At 61.0% G+C, this 13029-nt stretch overlaps 1 protein-coding gene across 1 annotated transcript in view; it reads left to right on the forward strand.

The window, feature by feature from the left end:
• CHD5 (chromodomain helicase DNA binding protein 5) overlaps nt 1-13029 on the forward strand; it is a 61865-nt gene that overhangs the window by 4788 nt on the left and 44048 nt on the right. The window contains exon 2 of the mRNA XM_029228865.1: nt 5949-6076. Coding sequence (XP_029084698.1) covers nt 5949-6076 — 128 coding nt within the window. The remainder of the gene's footprint in view (nt 1-5948; nt 6077-13029) is intronic.

Below are 13029 nucleotides of genomic sequence, written 5' to 3' on the forward strand. Positions count from 1 at the left end.
CCCTTCTTTCCTTTCTTCCTTCCATCCATCCATCTTAACCAGTCTCCATCCATCCATTTATTTATCCGCCCAGTCCATCCATCCATCCATCAGTCCATTCATCTATCTGTCCATCCATCCATCATCCATTTGTCTATCCATCCATCCACTCACCCACCCAGCATAGATTTCTTGCATGTCTTCTCTGAGCGAGTATTGAACACAGTACACGGTGTCTGACTTTCTGGAGGTTTTGCGGGTGAAACTTTTGAGACTTCCTGCCTTGTCTCTTTGGCTCTGTCCTTATTTCCTTCCTGTTCTTATTCTCACTTACTCTTTCCCCACGTCTATCCCTTTGTCTGTCTCCAAGTCTGTCAGGCTGTCTTCCCCGAGCCCTTGCTTCTCTCTGTCTGTCTGTCCCTCTCTTTCCCTCTATTGTCCTCATCCCCTCCCTCCTGGCCTCTCTTTCCTCCTTTTCCCCATCAGTGCTCTGGGCCCCCAGCCTCCTCCATCCTCACTCTTTCCGGGCCCCACTCCCTTAGGGTAAAAGCTTCCCCTGTCCTCCGCCCCCACCTGCCTGCCCGCCCGCCTGCCCGTGGTGCTCAGGACTGACGTTTTGTTTGATGAGATGCCAGTGAGGTAGTGTCTGGGTTTTGTTAAATGTCATAAATGAATTATTAATCCTCTCTTGGGCGGGAGTACTGCCCCCCCCCCAGCAATGTCAGTAGAGACCTGTGGTGTGGGGGGCACTCCAAGGACTGATGGGAACCTTAGTCTTGGTGACCCCTCCTTGGCCAGCCCTAGGGTGGCCCTGAGAACCCCTGGCCCAGCAGTGGCCAAACGAGAGACCCCCCGTCCCCCCGCCATCCACTCCTTCAGCCCCGGCCATCCTAGCCCCCCTGAGGCCCTGGGCCCCGCCTGCCACTGCCAAGCACTTAAACTGCATCTCACAGCTTCTAATTCATCACCCCGTGAGAAAGGCAGTCCTCAGCCCATTTATCTTTAAATTTTTATTCATTTATTTAATTTTGGCTGCGTCGCTCAGCCTGCGGGATCTTAGTTGCCCGACCAGGGATTGAACCTGCGCCCTCAGCAGTGAAAGCACGGAGTCCTGACCACTGGACTGCCAGGGAATTCCCAGTACTCGGCCCATTTCAAGAATGAGGAAGTGGGCTCAGTGGAGAAGGGATTGGGGGCCACCCTGCCAGGAAGGGGTGGTGGTTCGAAGCCTGAGCTCCCCTGTCCCTCCTCCTGGCCTCCAGGTGGTCTTGTTTCCTGCTTGGGGGAACGGAAGGAGACCCTCTCCGCAGGCTTCAGAGAGGATGGTGGACGTCGAGCTGGGTCCCCATCGCTGACAGATTCGCTTACCTTTCCGGACTCGGGTGACGGAGCTCTTGATCTGGCTCCTGGCTGCACCTCCCCAGATCTGTCAGCCACCCCGAATCAGACGACCTACCTCTTCCTTCCACAGTCATAAGTTTTTATTTCGCTCTGATCACCTTGTGTTTGCTAAGTTCCCTGTCCCCAGAGGACAGGGGCAGGGGGTGGGCAGAGCATGGGGACTTGCGGTGGACTAGCCCTGACCCTCCCACCCTGAGGGACCACAGGTGATCTTTCAGACCAGAGGCCGGCCTGAGTCACCTCAGCGTTCCCTGGGCGTGCCTGAGCTTGGCACATGGGCTATGCTGTTTAAATGCTTGTGAAGTAAACGTGGGGAAGGTCTGAATTCTGGGAGGGTCCTATACCTGGAGGGAGGGGCAGGCGCGGGGACCACACCTGGTGGTGGGAGCCACCTGCCGGGGCTCCATCCTGGCTCTACCACCTGCCGGCAGTGAGACTCAGAAGTGGGCAAGCGATGAGATCCTCGGAGCCCGTTTCCTTGTCTGCAGAGGGGGTTGATAATAGTACCGTCTCCCAGGGTTGCTGTGTGGAGTAGATGAATTCATATAAATGAACATATGCTCCCTGCTTCGAGCTTGGTGCAGGTGGTAGGTCCTTCCACTGCTATAAGGTGTTTCGCTAAGAAGGGTCCGCCCCCCCCCCCCCCCCCACCCAGCCTGGGCTGCAGCCTGCAGAGCAGCCTGGGGGTCCCGCAGGGCTAAGCCAGAGTGTGTGCAGCCCCTGGTGAGGGGCTGGGGGAAAGCAGCAGGAGGTGCAGGTGCCTCTCTTTGCTGTCCCCCCCTTTGTCCCCCGTCTCATCTCTGAAGCAGTCTCCCCCGGCCCTGCCCCAGACCTGGGAGACAGATCAGGGCTAATGGGTCCTAATTATAGCCCCTCTGGGGGTCGATGGAGCCTCGGGCCCTGGAGGGGCAGGGCTGGTGCGTGAGGGCAAGGCCGCCTGGCTGGAAGGGCTGGGGGGCAGCAGGGAGCTGGCAGACAAGGAGTCTTGAGGCCGCTTCCCCTCAGGATCCTCCCCCAGGGCGGGGGGGGGGCTCCCGCCTTACTGGTGGCTGGGTACCCTGAGGAGGCACAGGGCTGGGCTCCGGGAGGGGCCGATGGGCACTGGGAAGGATTGCTTGGCTGTGACTCTCCAGGTCTGGTTTTAGAAGAAGATCAGGGCTGGTTGCAGAAGAGGGAGGAGGGGGGCAGGGCTGAGTGGGAATCATGGGGGTGTCGGGGAGCAGCGTCACAGGAGGTCAGCCCTGGGCGTCCTCAGGGCCACCAGAAGCCATGCGGGGGAGGAAGATGGGGGTGGGCAGGGTGGGGTCCCCGTGGTCGTGTGCCAGCTCTGGAAGGGCCCTGGAGGAGGGATTTAACCAGACAGATGGCCCTGGGCCGTGAGGTCTTCTGGGAGTGGAGGAGGGGTCTGTCCAAGGGCAGAGGGCCTGAGGACTTCTCCTCCGAGCCCTGTCCTGGGCGTGGGTTAGGGCTAGAGGTGCCCCTACCTCCTTCCCAGGCAGGGTGGGGCGCAGCCCACGGGAGATCCCAGGCTTCCTTCTAGAACCTCTCGCGGCCTCCTGTGCATCCATGCTCTGTGCTGCTGTCCGGTCAGTCTGTGGCCGTGTGCTGGGCTGGCCTTCCCAGGCTGGGGACTGTGCTGCTGAGGGGACAGGGGACGTGGGGAGGTAGCAGGAGGCGGGAGAGAGAGGACCCCTCCCGATTGCATCAGCTGAGCCCGTTACATAACCGAGCTGGGCACGGCCAGGGTGCGGGGGTGGCTTTCCCAGGCGGTCTCTTTGCAGCTCCGGGGGAGGTGGAGGCCGGTGGGAGAGTGGGCAGGCGTGGACGGGCATCTCATCGACAGCCTGGCTCCCCGCCAGCCATGTCACTGTCCCCAGAGCCCTCCACTCCAGGATGACTGGGGGTCCCTATGAACGTTTCCAACTGGCCCCGAAATCCTTGCCTCTCCTGTGCCAGGGCTCAGGGACCAGGACGGGCTCGGGTCCTGCTGCCCTAGCCTGGCTCCCCTCAAAGCCTGCCCACGTTAAACCCAGCTTTGGGCCTGCCCTCGCTGCTCGCCCTGTGGGCCGTAGCCCTGGCCAGGGCCACAGCATCTGTGCCCACCACGTGGTCCTGTCCTCAGCACTGCCCCTGTCTGCCATTCAGGACCGCTGAGCTGGCTTCCCGGGGAAGGCCAGCGCTCAGGCCACCCTCGTGTCACCTGCACGGCAGCTCCCTCACCTGCCTGGAGTTGGTCTCTCTCCGTGTCTGTGTTTGCGTGGCAGGATGGGGAGGGGACTGAGACTTGGGCATGCCCTGTCCCCGTGGAGTCCTGGGGGGGCCGGACAAGACAGGGCTAGCACTTGCTTCCTGGGGGGCAGGGCCACAGGCCCCCTGGCAGCCCTGGAGGAGGGCCCTGGGGCAGAGGGACGCTGAGACAGAGGGTGCAGCCCCCGCCTTCCCTGGGTAGGGGGGTGGTACGTGTGGGAACTGGCCCTCCAGGTGTGGGCGGGAGGGGCATTCACTGGGCCACCAGCGTCACCAGCGCCCTCTAGCTGCACCCAGAGTGTGGTGATGGGCGCCTTCCCCCACCCCTCTGGGGACTCTAGGGGGCAGGGTCCCAGGCCCTGGGGTGGACCCCTCTGGAGGATGGGCGATGTTGGAGCGCCCAGGGTGTGTCCAAGCATCCGTGGGTCTGGCGCGTTCAACAGCCAGGATGTTTTACTCTAAAATTTTTAGACTTCCTGGGCGGGGTTGGGGGGCCTATCATTTAAACCTGATTCAGTGAGGGCACTCTGCCCATTTCCCATATGAAAGTCCCCTGCGTGGCCCTGGGACTTTCTGCCCTCCTAAGGGTCTCCCAGGGTGGCAGCCCCACAGTGGGGTCCCGCTCGAGGCAGACCCCAGACCGAGCGAGACTCCCTGTCGTGTCCCCCCACCCCCGTGGCACTTCTCCCTGCCCTTCACTCCCGCCCCCCCACCCTCCCCCGTGCACATGGGCAGTGAAGGGTGTGGGATGGGGGATAAGCCGCTGGTGTGGAGGCTGGCTGGCTTGCGGACCCCTTTTGTGGACTCTTTGGAGGTTGTGCCTGTGCCTACTGGAAGCTTCCTTCATCCCGGGCAGGCAGATGCATAGCTCCAGTCTGGGTGGCTTGTTCTTGCGGTGTCTTTTTGCTGCCGTCTGCCCCCAAGAGGGCCCTCCCGCTCTCCGCAACCCCAGCCCTGGGGCCCACATCCGGTCCCAGGAACCCAAGGCTCGTGCCCTTTCTCACCCCTGACTTCCTGGGTGGGAGTTAGGCCCCAGCCACGGGCTCCCTTTGGGGGCAGCAAGAAGCATGTAGCCTGCAGCTTCTTCTAAGATCCCCACGTGACACACCCGCCTGCTCCCCCCAGTCTTTCCAGTGTGTGAAGGAATGAGGATTCAGGAAAGGCGGGCAGCTTCTAGAAAACCCACCTCTCTGTGGACCGTCACATCGTCCCGAGCGCCCAGCGGAGTGTGTTTGGCATCCTGCTGTGTGTGTCCGGGTACATGTGACGGGGAGTGGGCCTGGCAGGTGCGGGTGGGGACCAGGCGGGGGGGGGCAGTGTGGTCCTCGAATCCCCATTAACGGGAGCCCTGGCATCCTCCGTGCTGGTCTCTCCTCCAAGCTCCCGGGCGCTTGCTCCAAGGCACCAAGTGGTCTTAGGGGGATGTGACCTGTACGTCCCTGTCATCCTGCACTCACAGGCTCTCTCCTGGCCACGCCGTGGCCCTCTGGAGGGCGGAGGTGGGCCTCAACCCCTCCCTGGGCCAGCTGGAGATGGCTTTGTGACTCCGTGGGGCTGCTTTCTCCCTGGGGAGCCATGTCCACAAGGCCTCTTACTTGGTCATTTGTTGTTGTTTTTTTAATTTTTAAAATCTATTTTATTTTATTTATTTATTTTTGGCTGCGTTGGGTCTTCGTTGCTGCGGCGCGGGCTTTTCTCTAGTTGTGGCGAGCGGGGGCTACTCTTCGTTGCGGTGCGCGGGCTTCTCATCGCGGTGGCTTCTCTTGTTGCGGAGCACGGGCTCTAGGCACACAGGCTCAGTAGTTGTGGCTCGCGGGCTCTAGAGCGCAGGCTCAGTAGTTGTGGCGCACGGGCTTAGTTGCTCCGCGGCATGTGGGATCTTCCCGGACCAGGGCTCGAACCCGTGTCCTCTGCATTGGTAGATGGATTCTTAACCACTGCGCCACCAGGGAAGCACTGGTCATTTGTTTTTGCTTCAGTTTCCCAAGCACTGTCATAGCAGGGTAGGTGGTTATTGTTCCATTTTACAGGTTGAGAGGAGGAGAGGCCCAGAGAGGTGGGGTGATGTGACACAGCCCAAGGGGCTGGGGTTCCACTCGGCGGGTCTGGGGGTGGCTTTGAGGGGTTGGGGCAGGGGAACTAGACGGAGAAGGCGGGGAGGGGTGGGGATGGGCTGGGGAGGGCAGGGTGGCCGTGATCCGACACAGTTGGGTGGCAGAGGAACTGACTGTCCCAGCGGGTCCTGCCTCTCACTCTGTGTCCCTGGGGGTCTCCCTGAAGGAAGCAGCGGAGTAACCCCCTCCCCCTTCTGATTATTCCAGAAGAAGAAGATGGTGGCCTTGAAGGCTTCGATGACTTTTTCCCTGAGGAGCCCGTGAGCCTTCCCAAGAAGAAGAAGTCCAAGAAGCTCAAGGACAACAGGTCCAAAGGGACGAGGAAGAAGAAAGAGGTGAGTGGGGCTGGGCTGTGCGGGCGTCCTGACTGCTCCTCCTGGGCCTGTGGAGAAAGACGTGGGCTCCCGGGACCATCTGGCGGAGGAGTGCCTCCCGAGAGCTGAGCCTGAGTGAGAAACACCAAAACCAGTGTCTGGTGTGGGCAGCGTCCCCGCCCCGAGATGTATGTCAAGTGTCCTGTCCTTTTTTTTTTTTTTTTTTGGCCGCACAGCACGGCTTGCGGGATCTTAGTTTCCTGACCAGGGATTGAACCCGGGCCACGGCAGTGAGAGTACGGAGTCCTAAGCACTGGACTGCCAGGGAATTCCCAAGTGTACTTTTTTATTTTTGGCTGCGTTGGGTCTTCGTTGCTGCGCGCGAGCTTTCTCTAGTTGTGGCGAGCGGGGGCTACTCTTTGTTGAGGTGCGCGGGCTTCTCATTGCGGTGGCTTCTCGTTGTGGAGCACAGGCTCTAGAGCGCAGGCTCAGTAGTTGTGGCACATGGGCTTTGGTGCTCCGCGGCATGTGGGATCTTCCCGGACCAGGGCTTGAACCCGTGTCCCCTGCACTGGCAGGCGGATTCTTAACCACTGCACCAGCAGGGAAGTCCCTACTGTGTTCTTAAACAGGGTGAGCTGGGGTGTTTATTCTTTTCTCCTTGGTGTCTGTCCTGGGCCATGACAACATGGGGTCCCCGGCGCTCCCACCCCTTCACTGGAGGGCCCTTATTCCCGCTTGCGTCTGTGTCCACTGCCTCTGTGCTCTTGGTGGTGCCTTCTGCTACCCCCTCCGTATCTGCCTCCTGGCAGCTGTCTGTCCCTCTGGTTTGCTGCTTCCAACCTGTTGTGAGTTGGAATCCTGGTGAGCAAGATACAAATGGGAGAAGAGTAAGGAGACCCCGGTGAGGGATGGGTCTCCTATGAGTAACTCGTGTGAGCATTTCTAGAATGCCCCACGTGGACTCACTTCATCCTCAACAACAACCTTGGGAGTCGGGGGCAGGGATGATCATCACCACCCGACAGAGGGGGAAACCGGGGCTGCCTAGTAGCTTAAAGCCCTCGGCGCTTGGAGGGGACGGTCATAGGGTCATAGGGCAACGTGGGGACTCCCGTCTCCCACCTTGTGAGAGCTGCCACCTCTCCTCGGCATCACTCGATCCTTCCGGTGGCTTTATGGGGAGGGGCTGGTGTGCACCTTGCTTTACAGATGAGGCTCAGAGATGAACTTGCCAGGGGTCACAGCAACACAGCTGAGATCTGGCCCTGGGGATGTCCGGCTGCCCCCTGCCCCCCAGCCTGGTCCTCCGCTGGCCCGCCTGCTCCGAGGGGAAGCGCTGTCGGTCCTCTGGCCTTCTCGCCTCCCTTGCCCAGAGGAGACCCACCTGGCCCAGCCTCAGAGGGGAGGCGGTCGGGGGCTGTTATCGCCCTCGGTGGCCCCGGGACAGAGTAGCAGTGTGTGTGGGGGGCCCTGCGGGGATGTTCTGACGTGGCCTCAAAGGCCGCCGTGGGCCTCTGGCTCGTCCGCTGCAAGACTTTGTGCGGAGGGGACCGTGGTGTGACTTAACTCTGGAGGGTCCCCAAACAGGCTGCGGGGGCAGGAGGGAGGAGACTCTTGAGGACAAAGGGCCTGTGATGGTGGGCAGGCGATGGGTGGTGGAGTTTCTTCCCCACATCTCCCCAGGCCACTGCCCACACCTGTCTGAGCCTTGCTTCTGTGTCTGTAGTAAGGGGAGCATCACCTATCCACACCCCCCTGCTTGTTTGGGGGCAAATCAGATATGGGCCAACAGGGCGTCTTCACGTGAGAGGTGCCACGGGGAAGGCCAGTGGCCCTCGGGGGCATCCAGGGTGTCAGCCTGCAAGCGTCTGCAAGCGTCTGGAGGGCAGGGCCTGCCCTGGGCGGTGCCCCGGGTCCCCATAGTGGTTGGCCCCGGGCTGGCCTGCCTGGAGCTCAGGGACTGGGGCAGGGAGGTGTCACCCGCACCTCCTGCAGCTGGAACCACGCAGGTACGTCCTGCCTGTGTTGTCTGGTGAGCTTGGGGTCAGCATTTCTCACCAGGTCCGCCCCCTGTTCTGCTCTCCTGGCTCCCGGGAAGGACCTCCTTAGGACAGCTGCCCTGTCCAGGCTCCTGGCCAAAGCTGCCCCGGAGCCTCTCCCTGCCCGCTTGCGGCCACACCCGGCTGTCCCTGTCCTCTGGCGCGCATAGACTACCCTTTCTCCCCCCAGAGGGACCCTGAGCCTCCTCCGAGCCCAGCACTGCCCCTGTCCGATGCCACCCTCCATCTCTGCTGCCCCTCAGCTTTGTCCTCACTGCCTGGGCTCCTGGCATCCTTCCAGGATTGACAGGTCTATACCCTCCCGGGACACCCCACCCCTAACCCCACGGCTGGTACATGGGCTGCATGTGGGCAGGTTGTGAGCTGCCGCTTCCTGTCCCGGTTATCCAGGAGGGGCAGTGGAGGCAGGAGAGGGGAAGGGGGGTGTGGCCCGTGCCTGGAGGCTCCCCCCACACCCCCAAGGGAGGTGCTGTGGACCGGGTCCCCCTGCTGTGGGGAGGGGGCTCCGAATTCCCTGCTGCAGCTCCCCCCAGCCCCTCCCGCACCCTGGCCCGCAGGTCTGTCTTTGTTGGGGGCAGAGGTTAGATGGCTCAGCGCCGGCGGGGCCCTGAGATGCAGGGGCCGACTTCCCGGTTGAAGCTCTGAAATCTTGGCTCTGTTGTGGCCACTGCTGTCAGCCCTCAGACCTGATGCTCTGTGGATGCGGGGTGGAGGTAGATTCTAGGGTCCTGGGGCATCCCGCGCAAGCACCTTCTCCCCAGCTCCTCAGCGATTTCTCTCCCTCTCCCGAAGCTTCTTTCTTGGGAACTGGGAGGGAGGCTCTCGTCTCTCACTGCTATGGCCTGAGCATGGCCTCTGTGCTGTATCCATCTCTTCCTGGGTCTCCCTTGCCCTCCTTCTCCCTCTCTGCATTTCTTGTCCGCCCACCTCTTCTTCCTCCCCCCCCCCCCCCCGTCCCTTCCTCTCTCCTCCTCCTCCATTCCACTCTCCCTCCCCCCCTCACTTCCTCTCCCTCCCTCCTTCCTCTCTCTACTGAGATGCAGTTCCTGGATCTCAAAGGAGATGGAGACCAGGGTAGACTGGAGGGCCCCGCAGATGACCGGGCAGTGCCAGCCAGGCCCCCAAGGTGGCCCTCGGGCCACTGCTGCGCCCTCCCCAGCATTGCTGAGAGTCTGGCTTGGCAGCTGTCAGATGTCAACAGTCTGAGCGTGCTGCAGCCAGAGAGCAGGGTCCTGGCCGCCATGTGCACACTGCCCCCCCCGCCCGCCTGCAGACCCCAGTCCTCGGGATGTGGGGAGGGGAATGTCACCCCTTTTCTCCTTTTCATCTCCAACCAGGTGGCCCCAACACAAGGCGCTGGGTGGAGGGAGCAGAGGGCCCCCGGTGGTGGAACCCATGTAGCAGCAGGTTTTTTGGGGGTGGGGTGGAGGGACAGGCAGCAAGTCGTGAATTCTGATTTACATAAAATAACCGGGGCTTCGGCCGGAACCTGAGCATATGTAGATGAAGCTCCTTGTCAGACCCAGCGCAGGAGGGAGAAATGATTTCAACCTGTGCTGCAGTGGTTACCATAGCAACCAATTATTCAGTGCTAAGTTGTAACTGTTTATAACACTCGTGGATGGGAAGGCTCATATTTCATTCTCTCTTTTTCCCTCTCAGTCTCGAAGGACCCCAAATTGAGAATGACCAACTCTCTGAGTCCTTCCTTTTGAGTTTAAATGCCTGCTCTTTAGAGAGATGCGGTGTGTGCTGCGTGCTGGGCGTAGAGGGAAGGGAGAGGGAGATGCGAGGCCTGGATCGAAAGACATCTGCAGAGCGGGGGGAGGAAGGGTGGGCATAGACTGCCCGCTCGGGGTCCCCAGGGCCTTCACGGGTGGCATGCTGTGCCTTCAGTGGGCCCGGGGCTCAGGGCAGAGACCTTCCCTACCCCCAGTTCCTCGCATACCCAGCCCGGGTGTAGGATTTAAGGCAGCTTTGCAGATGGATTCTGTTGGGACTCCAAGTTCCCTTAGATTCTTCTGCCATCCAGGGCATCCCCTATAGTCCTGCCCGGGGCTGCTGCAGCCCAGAGGACACAGCATCAGGGTCACAGCCCCAACTGGTCCTGATGTTCAGAGCCCACAGTGTGGCTTGGGGCTCAGCTTGGTTCGGGGCTTTGTTAGGGCATTTTTGCTCTGTGCCTGTGTCTCCTCCCTGAATGTGGCTTGGCCCGCACTCTCCCCTGTAAGTTTCGAGATACCGAATGGTGAGTCTACTCCTGGTTCCTGGTCATTCCTCCCCTTCTTGCCACTGGCCGACCTGCATCCCTCCAGGTCCTGCTGTTGGGTCACTCCTCTTTGAGTTGTTTTCAGAACCACTCGCTGCCCTTCCGCTTGCCCCTTTCTCTGCAAGGGAAGATTTTGGAACAACAGAACACAGGAAAAAGGAGGCCCTGGTCTAGATGTGTCCAAACAGCTGGATACAGAGAGACGCTGTGGATACAGACTGATTGTACCATCGGGAAACACATCTCCAAAGACCTGTCCTGCACCCTGCCCTCCACCAGCCTCCCGGGTGGGCAGGGGGGCTTGGACGAGATCGGGATGCAGGTGGGGGAGAAGGCAGGGCAGAGAGGGGATCAGGGAATGGGCGGGGAGCCAGGGAATTGAGGAATCTGTCTTCTCCTTGGCCAGGCTTTCCCCGGTGCAGGTAGACAGGGCAGGGAGGGGTCTGCGCCTTCCCTGAAACAAGGGGCTGCCATCATTGTCGTCCCCCGCTGGGCCGCAGGGGCGCTGACTGGCCTGCTGTAGCTCCGGCTCATTCCTCGAGAAGAAACTTTGCCCTCCTGTACCCCCACTTAGCCCCGGAGTGGCTGCTGGACTAACACACTCCTGGCGGTGCACAGCTTGGGCCCTTCTGCCAGACGTGCTCCCCCCCCCCCCCCCCCCCCCGCCCCCGCCACCACTGTGCACACACTGACAGGGCGTCTGCTGGAGGCGCCTTCCCCGCCTCCCTCCCTCCCTCCCTCCCTCCCTGGATACCTCCAGCTCCCTCTGGGCCCTGCGTTCAGAGCTGTGCGGGCCACTCTCCACCTCTCTGCACTTGGGACGTGGCGTGCAGGCTCCCCAGCAGATACTCAGGGCACCTCCCCCTCAGGTGCGGTCACACAGCCCCTTCTGTTGGCGTCCTGTTGCCCGTCTGCACTGTAATTGTTGCCCAGCTGCAGGCACTGTCCATGCACTTGGCTTTAGTCCAGCCCCGATCTGCAGAAACGAGGTGGGATGAGGCTCGTGTCCTCCGCTTTGTGGCCCTGGCTGCATCTTCAGCTTCCGAGCAGAGCTGGGGGCGTCATGGGTACTTGGGACTCTCCTACTTCAAATGCTTAAGGCCTTCTCTCTCACGTGATCTCCTTTGTTCCTCTTACCGCCCTGTATGGCACCCCCATTTCACAGACAAGGAGGCTGAGGTCAGGATGCTGCAGTGACTTTTTGCCCAATTCCGGACTAGCAAGGGTCAGAGCTCCGAGACAGTCTCTGTCCTGCAGCCTCCACAGGGAGCCCCCGGACCCACCATGGGTCCTCCTGTCTCTTCCCTGCTCTGGTTCGCGGGGTCCCCAGGGCAGCTGAGGGCCAGCCCCACGGCCCTCCCTCGGCGGGCCCCACAGCCTCTGTCCGCGGTGCTGAAGCTTGTGACACTTTCCTCCTCCCATCCTTACCTGTGCAGGGGTGTGGCTGGGACAGAGCCTGTCTCTCAGGTCTATCGAAGGGTGCTCTTTCCAAGCTGGCCAAACTCTACATCCTCGGGGGAAATGGACATCCCTGTCTGACCCCTGCCTCCCCGGAGGACCGAGGCAGGGCTGGGAGCTGTGGCCATGAGCCCTGGGAACGGGATCGCGTGCAAGGCTGTCCTGCCCTGGGCAGGCTCTGGCAGCAGCCAGGACCGGCGCACTGCCCCTGGAGCCCGCCCGGTGTGGCCGACCGAGTCAGTATTCCGGGAAGGCCCAGAGGCTCTGCTGCCTGCCAGCCACCAGCCAGCACACTGACTCAGCGGCTTAACGGGCATAAAAGGTTTGGGAGCCGAGCAGCAGGAGAGTCAGGAAGTGCAGGGACCCCACGGGTGGGTCCTTTCCCAGCTGTGTCTCAGGAAGAGTCTTCCTCCTGGGAAAAGACTCTGAACTCCACGGTGTGGCTGGAAAGGGCAGAGCGGGCGGGGGGCCTCCCAAGACAGACCCACTGCCCTTGCTGCTCTCCTTCTCTGCATCTGCTCCCTCCCCTCCCCCCTTCCTTCCTCTCCCTCCTCCCCGCCTTTCTCCTCCCTCTCCACCTCCTCTTTTGCCTCCCTCCCTCATTGCTCCTTCCGGAGCTCACATCCTTCATTTCTCCAGTTCTTTCTTCATCTCTTCCGTGCCTCTCTTTGCCGCCTCTAAACCTCCAGCGTGAAGATGCCAAGTGTCATCTTCATTGGAGCATCCGTGCCTGGCCTCTCCTGCAGACCCAGGCCGGGAGGGGCCTAGTCAGCCTGCTTGCCTCTTGAAAAGCCCCGAATACACAGCTTTCTCAGCTTTCTCGCAGGGGCAGTGCCTTTCTGATGGGGATGCTCTGTCTGTAAACACCCTTATCTCCATATAAATGGGCCATTTTCTGCCTGTGTGGATGGAAACTGAATCGAGGAAACCAAGCTTAAGAGTTGCCTAAATTACTTTGTCTCATATTGAGATGAAGCAGCCAGGGTTCGGGCAGTGGGGAAGGTGGGCTTGTGCTTTAGCAGCGTCCGGAGAGCGCACAGGCAGATGGAACTGGGATGTGCGCTCTGTGTTAATCACAGGTTTCACTTGACACACACGACTCCATAGGATGCAAAGATGAACAGAGAGGAGAGGATCTGGGAGCCGGGGCGGAAGTTGGGGGCTCTTCTCCAGCGTGGACAGCA

The sequence above is a fragment of the Monodon monoceros genome, unplaced genomic scaffold (assembly GCF_005190385.1).
Source record: "Monodon monoceros isolate NGI ecotype Baffin Bay Population unplaced genomic scaffold, NGI_Narwhal_1 Super_Scaffold_18, whole genome shotgun sequence".
NCBI lineage: Eukaryota > Metazoa > Chordata > Mammalia > Artiodactyla > Monodontidae > Monodon > Monodon monoceros.